Below are 14,967 nucleotides of genomic sequence, written 5' to 3' on the forward strand. Positions count from 1 at the left end.
TAAACACATATAGGTGTTAGTTTGTTTGAATTTGATAAATAAGATGCTGACTCATATAATTCAACATATTGAGAATTATGATTCATTTTTCTGTTATAAAGCTATGTTTATTTGTATATATGGTAGGATATTAAATCCCTGATGGACAGATTCCTAGCACATGGGGGCAGCAGATCAATATTTTAGAAGCCTTAAAAGTAAATTAAAAACTTTGAGAAGGTAATATAAAATGATAAATCATATGTTTAAAAAGAAGTCTGCAATATACTTTCATTATTTATTTTGTCCCCTTTTCCTGTAATTCCATTCTGAAATTGTGAACTTTTCAGTTCCTGGTAGAAATGGAAGTGCAGAACACTGTTATATTCCAATAGACTGCACACTCTAGCGACCTATTTATAACTGTCCCTAATTGGCCACAGCAGTTAAGGTACCCTAAGTTACAACATGGCAGCTCCCATTGTTTTATAGACTCTAAAACTTTACACTTATTTTGTCAATATTTAAACAGCTAATGAAAATACATCTACATGTTTTACTCAGACTAATATTTTCTTTCACTGCATCATTCTATCTAGAATTTATTAAGTGTTTAATATCCCTTTAAGAACTGCTGATTAATATTGTATAAGCCTTAAGGGACACATATAAATGTATGGCTTTTAAAAGCACAAGTAATTAAATATTTACTTAGTTGCCCACCCACCAGACGCATTTTTCCTTTTTCTGGGGCCACAAAACTACGGCACAAATTCTTATTTCCGCTTTTTCCAAGGGGCGCAAAAAATAGTTCAGGCATATGTGACAATTTAACCACTGTTTAGCCGTCCCTGCATTAAAGGGATAATAAACACATTTTTTTTAAGCAACATTTTAATTTACTCCTATTATCAATGGCTAAATGTAGCCACCAATCAGCAAGCGCTACAAAGGGTGCTGAACCAAAAAATGGGCCGGCTTGTAAGCTTACAGTCCTGCTTTTTCAAATAAAGATTTCAAGAGAACGAAGAAACATTGATAATAGGAGTAAATTAGAAGTTGCTTAAAATTACATGCTCTAAATGAACCATGAAAGAAAAAATTTGGGTGTAGTGCCCCTTTAAACATTAAGGCTACCAATGCTTATAAAGGTGTAAGTTAATTCCAAAGCAAATATATGTGTTTTGCTGTGAGCGCAATAGTAGCAGAACTCTAAAGTATTGGTATACATGTTTTAGAAGGTTATTGAATAATCTAGACTTTCTCAGAGTACCATTGCTAAATGCACCCACAATTTGCAGTGAAAACAATGCTGAGATAGAAGTTTGATGAGTCATTCAAAACACAAAGTTTCAGATTATGAGTGGAGCAGTATTTAAAGCTTTTTGCGTGCGTCGTGTAGCACTCATATTACAAGTTGCAAGTAAAAACCTTTTGCCTGAGCACTAACCTGATGCGCACAAAAAGTTAGAATATCGTGACCGTATTAAAGTATTCCCCCACCCTACTTGCAAACAAACCCGATCGCATTTTCTCAATTGCGCTAACCCGACATGAAAATATTAATATTTCACATGTTCTTCACATAGCAGAATACGTTCTACTTATTCATAAATACATATTCCAATATATATGTGATGCTTTTTGTATACAATATATATAGATGATTATATAAAGGAATATATATATATATACATATATATACATATATATATATATATATATATATATATATATATATATATATATATATATATATATATATATATATATATATATATAATTAGAACATATTCTGTTATTTGCAGAACATTGGAATGTGAAATATTTACAGTAAATACAAAGTAAAACACTTTCGGCTAGATTACGAGTTTTGCGGTATGAGTGAAAAAGCAGCGTTAAGGCTCTTTTTCACTACCGCTGGTATTACGAGTTTTGCAGGTTTAGCTGCACCGCACACTTTTTTGGCCGGAATGCAATGTAATTACCACAGCTTTCAAAAAGTCCTTTTTTAATGGGACTTTCATAACGCCGGTATTACGAGTCTGCCTGGGTGGCCAAAAGGTGAGCTGTACAGCCAATACCGCCAAGATCCATACCGTAAACTGAAAGTCAGTAGTTATGAGTTTTACGCTACAAAGCTGTAACATAAAACTCATAACTAAAGTGCTAAAAAGTACACTAACACCCATAAACTACATATTAACCCCTAAATCGTGGCCCTACCGCATCGCAAACACTAAAATAAAATTATTAACCCCTAATCTGCCGCTCTGGACATCGCCGCCACTATAATAAACATATTAACCCCTAAACCGCCGCACTCCCGCATCACAAACACTAGTTAAATATTATTAACCCCTAATCTGCCGCCCCTAACATCGCCGCCACCTACCTACATTTATTAACCCCTAATCTGCCGCCCCCAACGTCGCCGCCACTATACTAAATTTATTAACCCCTAAACCTAAGTCTAACCCTAACACCCCCTAACTTAAATATAATTAAAATAAATCTAAAGAAAACCTATCATTACCTAAATAATTCCTATTTAAAACTAAATACTTACCTTTAAAATAAACCCTAAACTAGCTACAATATAACTAATAGTTGCATTATAGCTAGCTTAGGTTTTATTTTTATTTTACAGCTAAGTTTGTATTTATTTTAACTAGGTAGAATAGTTAGTAAATAGTTATTAACTATTTACTAACTACCTAGCTAAAATAAATACAAATGTACCTGTAAAATAAAACCTAACCTGTCTTACACTAACACCTAACCTTACACTACAATTAAATATATTACACTTATTAAATACAATTACCTAAATTACAAACAAAAACTCCAAATTACACAAAATAAAAAAAGAAATTATCAGATATTTAATCTAATTACACCTAATCTAATAGCCCTATCAAAATACAAAAAGCCCCCCCAAAATAAAAAAAGCCAAGCCTAAACAAAACTACCAATAGCCCTTAAAAGCCCCAACAGTAAAACCCACCACCCACACAACCAACCCCCTAAATAAAATCCTAACTAAAAAAACCTAAGCTCCCTATTGCCCTGAAAAGGGCATTTGGATGGGCATTGCCCTTAAAAGGGCATTTAACTGTTTTTCAGTGCCCAAACCCTAACCTAAAAATAAAACCCACCCAATAAACCCTTAAAAAAACCTAACACTAACCCCTGAAGATCCACTTACAGTTTTTGAAGACCCGACATCCATCCTCAACGAAGCGTCAGAAGTCTTCATCCAACCGGGCAGAAGTATTCATCCAGACGGCATCTTCTATCGTCATCCATCCGACGCGGAGCTGGTCCATCTTCAAGACATTCGGCGCGGAGAATCCTCTTCTCTTGACATCTAACGAAGAATGAAGGTTCCTTTAAGTGACGTCATCCAAGATGGCGTCCCTTGAATTCCTATTGGCTGAAAGAATTCTATCAGCCAATTGTAATTAAAGGTGAAAAAATCCTATTGGCTGATGCAATCAGCCAATAGGATTGAGCTTGCATTCTATTGGCTGTTCCAATCAGCCAATAGAATGCAAGTTCAGTCCTATTGGCTGATTAGATCAGCCAATAGGATTGAAGCTCAATCCAATTGGCTGATTGTATCAGACAATAGGATTTTTTTCACCTTTAATTCCAATTGGCTGATAGAATTCTATCAGCCAATCAGAATTCAAGGGACGCCATCTTGGATGATGTCACTTAAAGGAACCTTCATTCTTCGTTAGATGTCAAGAGAAGAGGATGCTCTGCGCCGGATGTCTTGAAGATGGACACGCTCCACGCCGGATGGATTAAGATAGAAGATGCCGTCTGGATGAAGACTTCTGCCCGGTTGGATGAAGACGTCTGCCCGGTTGGATGAAGACTTCTGCCACTTGGTTGAGGACTTCTGCCGGCTTCATTGAGGATGGATGTTGGGTCTTCAAAAACTGTAAGTGGATCTTCGGAAGTTAGTTTTAGGTTTTTTTAAGGGTGTATTGGGTGGGTTTTATTTTTAGGTTAGGGACTTTGGGCTGCAATAGAGCTAACTGCCCTTTTAAGGGCAATGCCCATCCAAATGCCCTTTTCAGGGCAATGGGGAGCTTAGGTTTTTTTAGATAGTATTTTATTTGGTGGGTTGTTTGTGTGGGTGATGGGTTTTACTGTTGGGGGGGTTGTTTGTATTTTTTTTACAGGTAAAAGATCTGATTACTTTGGGGCAATGCCCCGCAAAAGGCCCTTTTAAGGGCTATTGGTAGTTTAGTTTAGGCTAGGGGTTTTTTTTATTTTGGGGGGGCTTTTTTATTTTAATAGGGCTATTAGATTAGGTGTAATTAGTTTAAATATCTGTAATTTGTTTATTATTTTCTGTAATTTAGTGTTTGTTTTTTTGTACTTTAGCTAATTTAATTTAGGTAATTGTATTTAATTTAGTTAATTTAGTTAATTATAGTGTAGTGTTAGGTGTTAGTGTAACTTAGGTTAGGTTTTATTTTACAGGTACTTTTGTATTTATTTTAGCTAGGTAGTTATTAAATAGTTAATAACTATTTAATAACTATTCTACCTAGTTAAAATAAATACAAACTTGCCTGTAAAATAAAAATAAACCCTAAGATAGCTACAATGTAACTATTAGTTATATTGTAGCTATCTAAGGGTTTATTTTATAGGTAAGTATTTAGTTTTAAAAATGTAGTTAATGATAGTAATTTTCTTTAGATTTATTGAAGTAAGGGGGTGTTAGGGTTAGACTTAGGTTTAGGGGTTAATAACTTTAATATAGTGGCGGTAACGTTGGGGGCAGCAGATTAGGGGTTAATAAATATAGGTAGGTTGCAGCGACATTGGGGGTGGCAGATTTGGGGTTAATAAATAGTATGTAGGTGTTGGCGATGTTGGGGGCAGCAGATTAGGGGTTAATACATATAATGTAGGTGGTGGCGGTGTCTGGAGCTGCAGATTAGGGGTTAATAATTATAATGCAGGTGTTGGCGATGTTGGGGGCGGCAGATTAGGGGTTAATAAGTGTAAGATTAGGGGTGTTTAGACTCGGGGTTCATGTTAGGATGTTAGGTGTAGACATAACTTTTATTTCCCCATAGGAATCAATGGGGCTGCGTTAAGGAGCTTTACGCTGCTTTTTGGCAGGTGTTAGACTTTTTCTCAGCCGGCTCTCCCTGTTGATTCCTATGGGGAAATTGTGCACGAGCATGTACGACCAGCTCACCGCTGACTTAAGCAGCGCTGGTATTGGAGTGCGGTAATGAGCAAAATTTTCCTCAACGCTCACTTCTTGTCTTTTAACAATGGGTTTGTAAAAACTTGTAATACCAGCGCTGCATGTAAGTGAGCAGTGAGACAAAACTGCTCGTTAGCACCGCACAGCTTCTAACGCAAAACTCGTAATCTGGGCCTTTATTTGAAAAGCAAGAATGTAAGCTTAGGAGCCAGCCCATTTTTTGTTTAGCACCTGGGCTGCACTTGCTGATTGGTGTCTAAATGTAGCCACCAATCAGCAAGCACTATCCAGGGTGCTGAATCAAAAATGGGCCAGCTCCTTAAAGTGAAGGTCCATTTTGATGAATTAGTGCCCGGTTTGTAATAAACCTATTAAAAGCAAGGGCACTTTAATTCATCTAAATTGACATTTCACTGTTTTCTTCAAAAACTTACCTTTTAATCCTGAATGCCGCTCCAGCGATTCCCTCGGCCGTCGGAAGCCTCTGCAGACGTCAGAAATGACAAATCAGGCTTACTCCAATCACAGATTCCCCCTCCCCCCGGGGAAATCTTGGCCTGATGCAACGCTGTGATTGGAGGAAGCCGGATTCGTTATTTTGGACCCGTGAAGACGGCTTGCGACGGGCGGAGGAAGTGCTGGAGCGGCTGCCAGGATTAAAAGGTAAGTTTTTGAAGAAAACAGTGAAATGTCAATTTTGATGAATTTACGTGCCCATGATTTTAATAGGTTTATTAAAAACCGGGCACTAATTCATTAAAATGGACCTTTACAGATTCTTGCTTTTTCAAATAAAGATAGAAAGAAAACAAAGACAAATTGGTAATAGGAGTACATTAGGAAGTTACTTAAAATTGCATGCTCTGTCTTAATCATGAAAGAAAAAATGTGGGTTTAGTATCCCTTTAATACGGAATTATTTGCAGCTCTCATATAGGTCTAACAATACTTGCAAAACTTCACATAATCCAAGTAATAGCCAACATGTGCCTTTCAAATTGGTTTTTTTTTTATTCTCTTCCCTCTCTTTTTTTAGTGTTTGCTTTGAACTCATCTTCCTCAGGAAGCGACAATGCCAAAATGTCCCTTATGAGCAAGTATAAAGACAGTATCATAGCCACCAGTACAATGAATTCCAACCACCAGCCTACAACACTATTGTCACACGGTGCTGTAAGCAGCCAACACAAGCGTATCAACAGCAAGTCTCGAGGTAACTGTGTGGGGGTGTTTTACAAGCTTGTGAACTATATTTGCTTTCATTAGTTGAAATGCATATGTTAAACTGCATATATGCAAAAAAATATATATATTTTTTGACTTCTAGGCATACATACGTATATGTTTATCCACCTATCCACTATGTGTTAATTTACTTGCTAATGTATGATCACACAGCGTACATGGTGTTAAACAGAAGTGTGTGTCTCACTGTGAGTTCTGTCATTGAATGTTTGACTCTATTTATACTGTATGTTTGGTAAATGTCTGTGCAGAATTATACATAATCCTTATGATATTTTTTGTACATATTATTTTGTTGGTGTATGTTAAAGTATGTAGTACTGTAGTATTTATTTAAAGGACTATTAAATATAGTAGAGTGACACATTCAGTAGATACAATGTAATTAACATTTATTTTAAATATCAGTTGATCAGAAAAAAAAATTTGGACAAATTTCAGTTTCATTTCCCTATCCAAATCTTGTGACAGCCTTTAGCCAATCACAGATCTGTATATACTGTGAACTCTTGCACATTCTTAGTAGGGGCTTGTGCCTCAGAAAATGTGCACATAAAAAGACTGCACAATTTGACAATGGAAGTGAATTGGACATCATTATAAAATTGCATGCTCTATTTGAATCATGAACGTTTCATTTTGAATTTCATGTCCCTTTAAGATAATAATTCTTTTAAAGGGGCATTGTACACCAAAATTATTATAGACTATTCAAATAAAGCATTAGGTGTACATAAAATTTGCAATGAACATGCAGCTAACTCTTCTAAAAATGGTAAAAACCATGCAGGGTGTTTCGCTGAATATGTATACCTAAGTACTATACTCTAATCACTGAGCTAGTGTTTTCCCCTCACTCCTTAAAGGGACAGTCAAGTATAAATTAAACTTTCATTATTCAGATAGGACTTTTCATTTTAATTGACTTTCCAATTTACTTTTATCATCAAATTTGCTTTTTTCTCTTGGTATTCTTAGTTTAAACTAAACATAGGTAGGCTCAAATGCTAATTTCTAAGCCTTTAAGGGCTGCCCCTTATCACAGGCTTTTTAAATCTCTTTTCAACACAAAGAGACAGAAAGTACACGTGGGTCATATAGATAACACTGTGTTCAGGCACAGAAAGTTATTTAAGATCTAGCACAATACAATGCTAAATTTAAGACAATAGAAAATAAACAGTCACAGTCATGTGATCAGGGGGCTGGAAGAAGGTTCCTAGATACAAGGTAATCACAAAGGTAAAAAGTTCATTAATATAACTGTGTTGCTTATGCAAAACTGGGGAATGAGTAATAAAGGGATTATCTATCTTTTAAAACAATAACAATTCTATGGTTGACTGTCCCTTTAAAGGGACAGTATACATCAATTTTCATATTACTGCATGTAATAGACAATACTATAAAGAATAATATGCACAGATACGGATATAAAAATCCAGTATAAAAACGTTTAAAAACTTACTTCCAGTTTAGCTTTGTTTAAAAGGTTACTGGAACACCCACTGAAAGTGCTTCAATAGCAAAAAAAGCAGACCCCTCCCCCTTCCTCTGCATATGAAAAGACCCTTTACACAAACCAGAGCAAGTGGGAGTAGGTATGCGTCGGTATTCTCCTAAAACTTGTGGGCTTGGTTAGGAGTCTGAAATTCAGAGCAATGTAATTTTAAAATAAGCAAAACTATACTTTAAAAAAAAAAAAAAACTGTATGGGCTATATAAATGGATCAACTACAAAACATTTATGCAAAGAAAAATCTAGTGTTTAATGTCCCTTTAACTAACTGCCTACAGCCAGGAAGTCACTAACTTACATTTTGTGTATTGACTTCAATGCAGTTCAGAATTTCAGAAGTAAAGTTAATACATTTTCAGTAGGAAATTGTATCCCTTATACCACTTATATTCATTCAAAAGTGTTTACCTTTTAAACGCAGCACTTCCATGTTCCTTTACAACAATCTGTATACATATAGGCCCCATTCGGTGTATACGGCCCCATTCGGGCCGTGATAAATCGGCCACATATTGTCTACACAAAGGGTCAGATTACAAGTAGAGCGTTATTTAATGCTCCTGCTCGTGTGATAACTCCACTAGAAGTAAGCTTTTTACATTGCACGAGCGCTTACCCGATGCACACACAAAAGCCGAACTTAGAATATTGCGTGTGCATTCACATATTCGCCCATAGAAGATAATGGACCAAAAAAGTGTGGGGGGGGGGGCGGGAAACCAACTTGCGCATATTCTCAAATGTGCTAACCCGACATGAAAATATGAGAATTTCACATTCCAATGTTCTACACATAGGAGAATATGTTCTATTTATTCTTTGTTTTGTTTTTTGTTTTGTTTTTTTAATTTTATTGAGGTGCTGAATAAGGCATACATGAAATATGATAAACAAAATGAAACAATAATAAGATACAGGTATTTTATAGCACATTTCTGCATAGAAACATAATGCGTGTCTGAAAGGAAAATTCAAAGGAATGGTATGGAAGTGTAATGCCTAATATTCTGTATGCTCCCTAGATGGTCAAAGAGGCCACTCTTGAACCTCAGCCAGAGATACACAATCATGTATAGGGGGCTATTTCAAATATAAAAGACCACTCTTCAGTCTTTGAATGAGAACCTCTTTTTTTAGAAATTTAGTAAAATCTCGTATAAGCTATAATAAAGCCTTCTAATGGTCTACTGCACCCCTAATATATATTAGTTTAAACATGGTTTCAAGATTTTAAACACTGAAAAGAGAGCTAAAACTGCCTTGTTTCACTTTAAGGCGGTTTTCACTTTACAGTGGGGCTCCGGTCCCTAACCCGCTGTGTGAGCGGTGTATACCTGTATACCACTTTATTAAATATGAATATTGCATAAAAATGCATTTTTATGTTTTCATCTACTTGACTGCAAAGGACTCAATGCACTTATATATATGTCTATATATGTATAATATGTATTTATATGTGAATATGTCTGTACAGTAATTACATATGTACACATGTAAACACTTGTTAATACACTTTTGATGTATAGTTGTGAGATATTTAAAGATTGAATAAGTCTCAATCTCAATGGAACTAAAAATATATATTTTCGTTACTTAAAAAAACAAACAAAAAAAAAACTTTGTTTCTTGATAAATAATTTATTATGTGCTGTAAATATCATATAAAAAAGATTTGTCTTTATCTAGCAGATACTCACTTATTATTTTCTACAAATTAATATTTATTTCCATATTATAAATGTATTTAAACAAATGCCAACAGAATTCAAGTACAGAACACGTTTGTTTGTTTTTTAACTTTCATTTTTAAACTTGACTTAAAAAAAAATCACCCAAAAAGTGAAAACTCCTATTTTAGCAATTATAGGAATGTCAAAGAAATACTAGATGTTGCTATTTGCCTAGTAGCATTAAAATAGTAGCAAAGGGTCATATTTTGGGACAGTGACAATATTGCTGCAGTCACCTTTAGTCTGCTAATTATCACCTATATTGTTCTTGTACTTTAAATTGTACATTGCACTTCTGTTGGAGCTTTATGGATTGAATTTTAAGTGATCTGAGCCCATTCACCGACACTTAAGGGATATTAAACACTTTGAGATTGTATATAACATTTTTAAATATGTGTAATAAAACTAATTTGTAGTTTATTATTTATTTAATATCCTTTTCCTGTAATTCAATGCTGAAAATGATTGGCTTTCCAGTACCTTAACACTGCTGTGTTCTGTACAGAGATTGGCTATACACTCTCCATTTATGACTTTCCATAACTGGCCTCAGTTTACATCATGGCAGTGCCCATTGTTTGATGGTCATTAAAGCGGTACACTTTTTTTCAAATATTTAAATAACTAATAGAACTTAAAAAATACATCTCCATATCATTTTCAGGCTAATCTTTGCTTTGACTACATCAGGCTATCTCGCTTTTATTAAGTGTTTAAAATAAGGCGGGATGCAACAACATTCTACAAGTACTGACTGGCAAAAACATGCAAATTAGAGAAATGCTTGCTGATTGGCAGTTGATGATCATAGAGCCTTTAAAGTATATAGTAAAATATGGAGAATTGTTCAAATGAATTATAGTCTTACACAGAAGTGAGAGACTTATGAAACTATGAAAACTATAAAAGTAGAGAGTAACAGAATGATGTTAAGAGTTCCACAGAACAGGTGCATGCAGGGTTGAGCACAGGGTGCACATGGGCACAACCTAATCACCCAGTGCACAACTGCAGTAGGAGCAGTGGCGGCTGGTGAATTTTGAAGATGGGGGTGCACTAGACCACACCCCTTGAAATGAGGCCCCGCCCCTTTAACGAGAAACTATGTATATTTGATACACACTTCACACACTTACACAGACAAACTGCATACATACTGTACACACTACATACATATACACATTACACAAGCATACATACTGTACACACTACATACATATACACATTACACAAGCATACATACATACACACTACACACACACACAGACTATATACTTTCTTGTAATGCATTTCCCATTGAATATAATATAAAAGCTTTGACGTGACATTATATTAAACAATAATATTGTCAGTCTCAATGCAAATGATTAAATATTAGCTTTGGTGGAAACACGTTTTAGTACGTTAATAATGTATGTGCTGACTTGGTGATAAACTTCTAAAAATGTTCTTGCAGGCAGTATGGTGGTAGCCATATAGGAATTGTAGTTAAAGGGACAGTCTACACTAAAATTGTTATTGTTTAAAAAGATAGCTAATGTATTTACTACCCATTCCCTAGCTTTGCACAACCAACATTGTTATATTAATGTACTTTTATATATGTGATTATGGAGCTGTCAGATGATGCACACATACAAGGTAATCACAGAGGTAAAAAGTGTATTAATATAACAGTGTTTGGTTGTGCAAGACTGGGGGATGGGTAATAAAGGGATTATCTTTATAAACAATAAAAAATATATTGTAGACTGTCCCTTTAAATCTAGGATAGGCATATCAAAGATCTGGTATTCATATGTACATGAGAGGTATAACAGCATTAATAAAGCTTCTGAATGATAATGGGAGTAATCTGATGTTTTTATTACCCCAAGCAACCATCCCAGCTCACCTTAAAGGGACATGAAACCCAAAATGTTTCTGTCATTATTCAGATAGAGAATACAATTTTAAACAACTTTCTAATTTACTTCTATTATCTAATTTGTTTCATTCCCTTGGTATCATTTGTTGAAGGAGCAGCAATGCACTAATGGTTTCTAACTGAATACATAGGTGATATATATATATATATATATATATATATATATATATGCAGCCAGCTAGAACCTAGGTTCTCTGCTGCTCCTGAACTTGCCTAGATACACCTTTCAGCAAAGGATAACAAGAGAAGGAATCAAATTAGATAATAGAACTAAATTGGAAAGTTGTTTAAAATGTTATTCTCTATCTGAATCATGAAAGAGAAGCAGGGTGAAAATGCCAAGCTAAAAGAAACATAGCTTATTAAAACCATTAGAAAACAGGCAGATATATGCATAGAAAATGGAGGTTGTGAAAGGAGAAATATTTATCTTACATTTTAAGATGACATCAGATATATATTTTTAATAACACAAAATAAGTACAATGCAGAATTTCAATATGCAAAATTAAAGAGTACTAGCAGAGTAACTGTTATAGAACTGTTCAGAGCACTGGTGCTTTTTGTTAGTTGATTTTACAGTGGGAGAACCGTGCAGTAAATCTAGGGGAAACAGAATGCTGGTTATACACTGAAGCTTCAAGTCACACTGGGGAGGGAGATTAGCTTTTAAAAATATGTTAGTGATTTCTATTTATACAGCTCACACAGCACACACAGGGTCAGAGATTTCTCACTCACTTGTATTTGCAGCCAGCTAGCCCCTTTGTATCGCTGTAGTCTTACATAACCATTAAACAGATCTGACCCCCTCACCTAACCCCCGCACATGGCTTGTGTAGTAAAAACAAACAGTGGAGTCACAAGGCTGTAAAACTGTCAATCAAAAGCCTCCTGGATCCTCCGGTGCAGCCATTTTCTATTTTTTTACTCTACATCAGCCAGCCTCCCTCACAGCGTGCTGCCTGTGTTTGTGACACTGCCTGTCTGTTAGTATGACAACAGAGCAGTGTCATAGTGCAAAAAGTGTGCAGATAACGTTATTCCCAGTCCCTTTTACCACTGACACAGCCACCGTACCTTAGTAATCCAGTTGGGTCACAGAAGGATCAAGGATGGTGTATCTGCTGCTATTGTTAGGGCTGCAGGATTTGCCTGTCCTCTGCTGCTTCTCAACCAGTCCCCACCAACACATGGCACATGTCCCCATGCTGGCATTTCCTCCTCACAGCACACTGTGCGCACTCGCAGTCAGTCACCTCAAAGAGAGTGGGTGGAGGCGGAGCTGGACTCTGGAGCTGACTGATCATCACGTGATCAGTGATGACGTATCCAGACCAGCTTAACACCACCTCACTGGCTCAAGAGCACAGGCTGAACTGTGCGATTAAGCCAGTATAGGGATGGGGTGGAGAGTGGGAGTGGTCTGCATGAAAATATACAGGCAGCTAATGAGACAGGCATGTAGGCTCTACCGCACGTGCGGTTACATAAAGAAAAAACAGTGGAATTGTGGAAACATTAAAAATATATAATTTAACAACAAAAAACAGTTTTGCTTTAACTTTTTTTGGGGTATAAATTAAATATAATTTTTCCAATAGGGGGGCTATTGGAAAAATTATATTTTCTTCAGAATTTTTTTTTTCTTCTCTTCTTCTGAATGGGGGTTCACATCTGAATGGGGGTTCACGTGCGAATGTGAACAAATGGAGGAGCCTCCACTGAGTAGGAGCTACACTAAGGAAATGAGTGGCGGAGGAGGCTTCATATCAAAAGTATTAAAGGAACAGTTTACTCAAAAATATTCTCCCCTTTATTTAATCCCAATGATCCACATTACCTGCTGATGTATATTAAATAGTTTACAAGTATTTCCTTTACCCTTATATTGGCATTTGAAATAGTTGATTTAACCTGTGGTATACCCACCTATTCTGAAAGTTTCTGGCTTTAGGTCCAAGTTAGATAATCTGTGTAAACACAACCAGCAGAAAAAATTACACTCCCAGTGGGGTATAGAAGAGATAAGGTGATAACATGTTAATTTTCCATTTTCTTCTCCAAGTATTGGTGGTGATTGGTTTACGAACAGATATAAGATAAAGAAGCAGGTATATGTGCACAATATGATAAAGTAACGAGATCTGATTATACCTACAAGCTCAACCCATTTTATTAGGTTGTGGGTTTAAAACACAAAATCATCTATTTCATATACACAAATTAACCTTAAAAAGCAAATTCTCATACATTTTATACTCTGCACTTGGTAAAAAAACTAATTGGACACACATTAAGGGAAAAACAATTTTACAGTATACTGTCCCTTTAATGGGAGCCAGGAGCTGCCGTCTCTCTCTGCCTATTTTGCTTCTCTGTGTTGAGTACCGCTGTCCTTACAACCTGCAGTACAGCTATGTAAGCATTTTTAACTAGGATGTTGGTGACCTGATTAGCAGTTGCTGGTAGACAGCGCTGGACATGCTGCCGCTTTACCTACTCTTCCTGGTTGCACCGCCTGGCCTATGCCTCCTCACCGCCTTCACGGCCAAGTCCATCAAAGTGTCTTAGCTGCCAACTCTCCAGGAGTGCAAGCTCAGCTGGAGCACTACTGCCTCACCACTCTCAGGGCCCACTGACTTCTGGGTGAGTCCTGCCCCTGCATGTTTGGTCGTGTGAGACAATTGGAACAACACTGAGCTGCCCTTCTTCAATCTGGGTGAGTGAGAGATTGAAGGTTGTACAATAGTCGTCATTTCTCATTTTCAAGTCTACTTATGTAAGGTTCAGGTTAACTGGAAGGTAGGCTATTTATTGAAATGAGATATTATGCATTTTACGGTTTTAGTTTTTCTTTCTATGAAGATCTTTTAAAAAAGATTAAAACGTGATAAAAATAAAAAGTGAACTTTGTGAATCTAGTGAAAATATTTACTTGTAAATGGATTTACTGTCCCAGATTTCTCATCGAGTTCTTCTTATGTTTCCAACAATACACCTCAGAAGAAAGTAACAGAGGGAGACCATAGTGTAATCTATTTAGGAGAACCAGCTGCAAAATTCAGTTTTTCATTACTCACGTGTTTCTGAGCTTTTACAGAGCTTTATCGTATTGGGGCAAAGTTATATTAGGCACACAACCATCCACACCTCCAGTGTATCTTCAGATATATTTATTTTGTTAAAATAACACCAGTTCCCTTACGGGCACATCAGGTAACAAATTGTAAATATATTGTATCGCAATCCCAAAAAATATTTTGTATTTGTATATAGCCACAAAAAGTGCTGCACCCTCCTAATATTCTGCCCTAGG

At 36.0% G+C, this 14,967-nt stretch overlaps 1 protein-coding gene across 1 annotated transcript in view; it reads left to right on the top strand.

Annotated features, from left to right (window-relative positions):
* Nucleotides 1-14,967, top strand: part of ASTN1 (astrotactin 1) — an 896,761-nt gene that overhangs the window by 394,423 nt on the left and 487,371 nt on the right. The window contains exon 4 of the mRNA XM_053693303.1: nt 6,258-6,434. Within this exon, the coding sequence (XP_053549278.1) occupies nt 6,258-6,434 (177 nt within the window). The remainder of the gene's footprint in view (nt 1-6,257; nt 6,435-14,967) is intronic.

The sequence above is a fragment of the Bombina bombina genome, chromosome 10 (assembly GCF_027579735.1).
Source record: "Bombina bombina isolate aBomBom1 chromosome 10, aBomBom1.pri, whole genome shotgun sequence".
Classification (NCBI taxonomy): domain Eukaryota; kingdom Metazoa; phylum Chordata; class Amphibia; order Anura; family Bombinatoridae; genus Bombina; species Bombina bombina.